Raw genomic sequence first — 3,191 nt, forward strand, 5'->3', positions numbered from 1 at the left:
TGATGGTTGAGGTGACAGCCAGCAACCCACCTCCCCCAGCGTACGCCATTACGGCGGATGGGCGCGTGGGTGTGGTTGGAAGAAAAAAAACAGAGAAAAATAGTGAAAAACGATTGACCAGATTAAAAGTGAGCCAACCAGTTAGAACGAAAATAATCTACATGGGTTAAAAAGTGGCAACATTTTTGCTTAAGTTGAGTAAAAAGATGGAAAATCTGTTAAATGAGGTAGATTGTCACAAAGTTGAAACTTAGGGTACAGAAGATGGAATTTACTAAAAAAAACCGGTTCAGATGGCAGTGACCATAGCCACCAGGCCTAGAACCTTTACTTAATTTATAAAGAATATTTTATTCAATTAATATATCGAAGTGATACAACTGCATTGAAAAAATGCCCGGCCACTGCATAGCACGATGCACACAGCCAACAAATTGAACAAATCTAAAAATAAATATGGTTTTACAGCAAATGTAAATCAATCCAGTCTGGCGTAAAAGAGGGGATAAGGGGATAGTAGCTGGCGATCTCGAAATAGCGATAGAAACAAAACATGCAAGGGAACGCCGCAACCAGCTGCTTGTACGCTTGCGCATTTGGTTCTTTGGATTTAACATTTTTTACTCACTTCCACGATCAGTTTTAAAAAACAAACTTCACTGCAGACTTAGCAACAATGAGTGGACGCGCCTCTGCTACAGGGACGAGTCGCGGATTGGATATTTGGATTGGTGGGTATACTCCTACTAGTCCTTTTTCCAGCAGTGACGTGTGCGATGATGTGGTTCTTCTTCTCTAGTGTCTACATCTGTTTTTTTCCTACAAGTAGGGAATCAATCGTTTATTTGATTTGCAGTCTTCATCCAAACACAACCCACGTTGCCCCTTGAATTGAGCCGAACGCCATTAGCTATGGCTTCTGCTGAAGGAGGAGACAAGTACCGGTCGTTCCTGCACGGCGATGGCGAGAAGAACACCGTGTGGAGGCATGGAGCCCCTCCCAACTACGACCTGGTGAACAAGCTCTTCGAGGAAGAGAGGACCAAGGTACCACTAAACCTGTCCACACGACATGTTTCTTCACTACTAATGCTTCACCAAAGTTCTTCCATGGTTAACACCGAGTGCAACAGGAATGGCCGGAGGGGTCTCTGGAAGAGAAGGTGCAGCGCCTGCTCAAAAGCTGGGAGATGGAGATGGTCCACAAGGTGCGCCCCGAGGACCAGAAGAGCGTCCACCCTAGGAATTACTCCGCGAGCACCAACGGTGAGACCTGATCCGCAACACAATCGGCCGGCCGCGCCCCTCAAAAATGAAATAATACCGTGTGCGCTTGCAGGGCTGAAGCCTCTGACGCGGGAGGAGGTGACCGCCATCGGCGGCTACAACGCGTTCCTGGCGACCAAGCTGCCGCCGGAGCACCGCATCTACGACCCGGACAAGGAGACGGTCGACTCCGGCATGTCGACGTTCCTCACGGCGTTCCCCAGGGGCTTCGCCATCGAGGTGCTGGACGTGTACAGCGGCCCGCCGAGGGTCGCCTTCAAGTTCCGGCACTGGGGTTACATGGAGGGGCCGTTCAAGGGCCACCCCCCTCACGGCCACCGCGTCGAGTTCTTTGGCGTCTGCATTTTCCACGTGAGTTCCACAGTACTCGTGTATCATTGTCATTCAAAGTTCAGATTTACAGTAAACCAGTAACCGAGAAAACACTGTCGCGTTTCTGTGCAACAATGTGATGATAGGTTGACGACGACACGAGGGTGGAGAAGGCCGAGTACTTCTACGAGCGTGGCAACTTCCTCGCGAGCTTCTTGATATCCTAAATCGGCTTCAAATTGACCAAGTCCACCAAATCGATCCCCCTCATCCCACTCTCGTCCTCCGTTTCTCGCGTTTGAGTTGTCGCTTTCATCCACTTTTGCTCCCTGTCCACGCCGCTATCCTTGTCCGGCATCGTAGATGTCGACACCGAGCACCCCGTCCCCCACCGCCTCCATGTGGGGGTACCGACCATCGTCTCTTGCAAGGCGGAGAACATCGCTCGAACAGATTGGCGCAACCGGCAGCGCGTAGGGAAGTTACGAAGATGGTAGCTGCGGAGAGGGGAGTGGCGGAGAAGGCTAGAGACATGGATATATGTATGTCTAGTCTGGCAACCGCCTCCGTGTCGTCCGCCGTGAAATAACAAGGCGCCAAACTCTGTTCCACCACCCAAATGGGCCATCCCGGATGGCTGGACGGAAGACGTCGCTGCCGCGGAGACAATGTAGGAGTCGCCGCAATTCCAAAGGTTGCGGACAACATTGTGAAACGTCGGCGCCGTGCAGGCCCACCTGTTATTCAACGATATGCCCGACCAAGACCAGGTACATTCTTGCCCCATATGACATTGAATCGCATGCTTCGTTTGTTGCACATGCCATTGGATAAATCTAGGGATGTAGTTTTATTGTGGTGCATATTGTAGGACACAATTATGATGGACATGATACATGATGGTCAAGAGTCTATGCATTATGACTTATTGATACCAATTCCCCATGTATGAAGTCGGGCAAACATCGTAAAAAGGAAAGAACCAAAGGCAAGAGGTCCGGCATTCACAAGCCATGAGAATGTGTTGTTATGTGAATCTTGGTTGGCCACAAGCATGTATGCAATTTGTGGAACCGAGCAAAAGGGTGTTAAGTATTGGTAAACAAAATCCACAAATACTACTATGAACACAAGAAGTATGTGCAGCCGAACCCTATCCATACCACTCGCAGTGAGGGCTCTTTCTAATATAGATGGTCCATGATCCAAGAAAGCGTCAAAAAGTTTTGCGTTTACTATACACAAGTGGTTGGCTGAACCAAAATGAGATTGGAGTCCAAAGCCATGTTGACTTGCTTCACATTGTCATCATTTGAATTTCTAGCTCCGGTTGTTGCATTGTTTTTGTTGGGATCTAGAAACTCAATTGTTCTGTCTATGGGGTGTCCCCTGGCCACGTATATAAAGAAGTGGAGGAGGGGAGGGGCCGGCCCTCTCTATGGCGTGCCCTAGGGGAGTCCTACTCCCACCGGGAGTAGGATTCCCCCTTTCCTAGTAGAACTAGGAGCCCTTCCAAGTAGTAGGAGTAGGAGAGAAGGAAAGGGAAAAGAGAAGAGAAGGAAGGAGGGGGCGCAGCCCTTCCCCCTAGTCCA

The 3,191-nt window shown here is 49.5% G+C and overlaps 1 protein-coding gene across 8 annotated transcripts in view; it reads left to right on the forward strand.

The window, feature by feature from the left end:
* The first annotated feature begins 842 nt into the window (after nt 1-842).
* Nucleotides 843-3,191, forward strand: part of LOC119267781 (pathogen-related protein-like) — a 14,969-nt gene continuing 12,620 nt past the window's right edge. For 6 of the 8 annotated variants that reach the window (XR_005132621.1, XR_005132620.1, XR_005132618.1 and 3 more), the window contains exons 1-4: nt 843-1,047; nt 1,134-1,266; nt 1,340-1,638; nt 1,746-2,369. Coding sequence is in view for 1 of the 8 variants with exons in the window: in XM_037549218.1 (XP_037405115.1) it covers nt 913-1,047; nt 1,134-1,266; nt 1,340-1,638; nt 1,746-1,826 (648 nt within the window). In the remaining 7 variants the exon portion in view is untranslated. Of the gene's footprint in view, nt 1,048-1,133; nt 1,267-1,339; nt 1,639-1,745; nt 2,938-3,191 lie in introns of those variants that run through there. The other 2 variants (XR_005132622.1, XM_037549218.1) reach the window with 2 other exon arrangements.

The sequence above is a fragment of the Triticum dicoccoides genome, chromosome 3A, assembly GCF_002162155.2.
Source record: "Triticum dicoccoides isolate Atlit2015 ecotype Zavitan chromosome 3A, WEW_v2.0, whole genome shotgun sequence".
NCBI lineage: Eukaryota > Viridiplantae > Streptophyta > Magnoliopsida > Poales > Poaceae > Triticum > Triticum dicoccoides.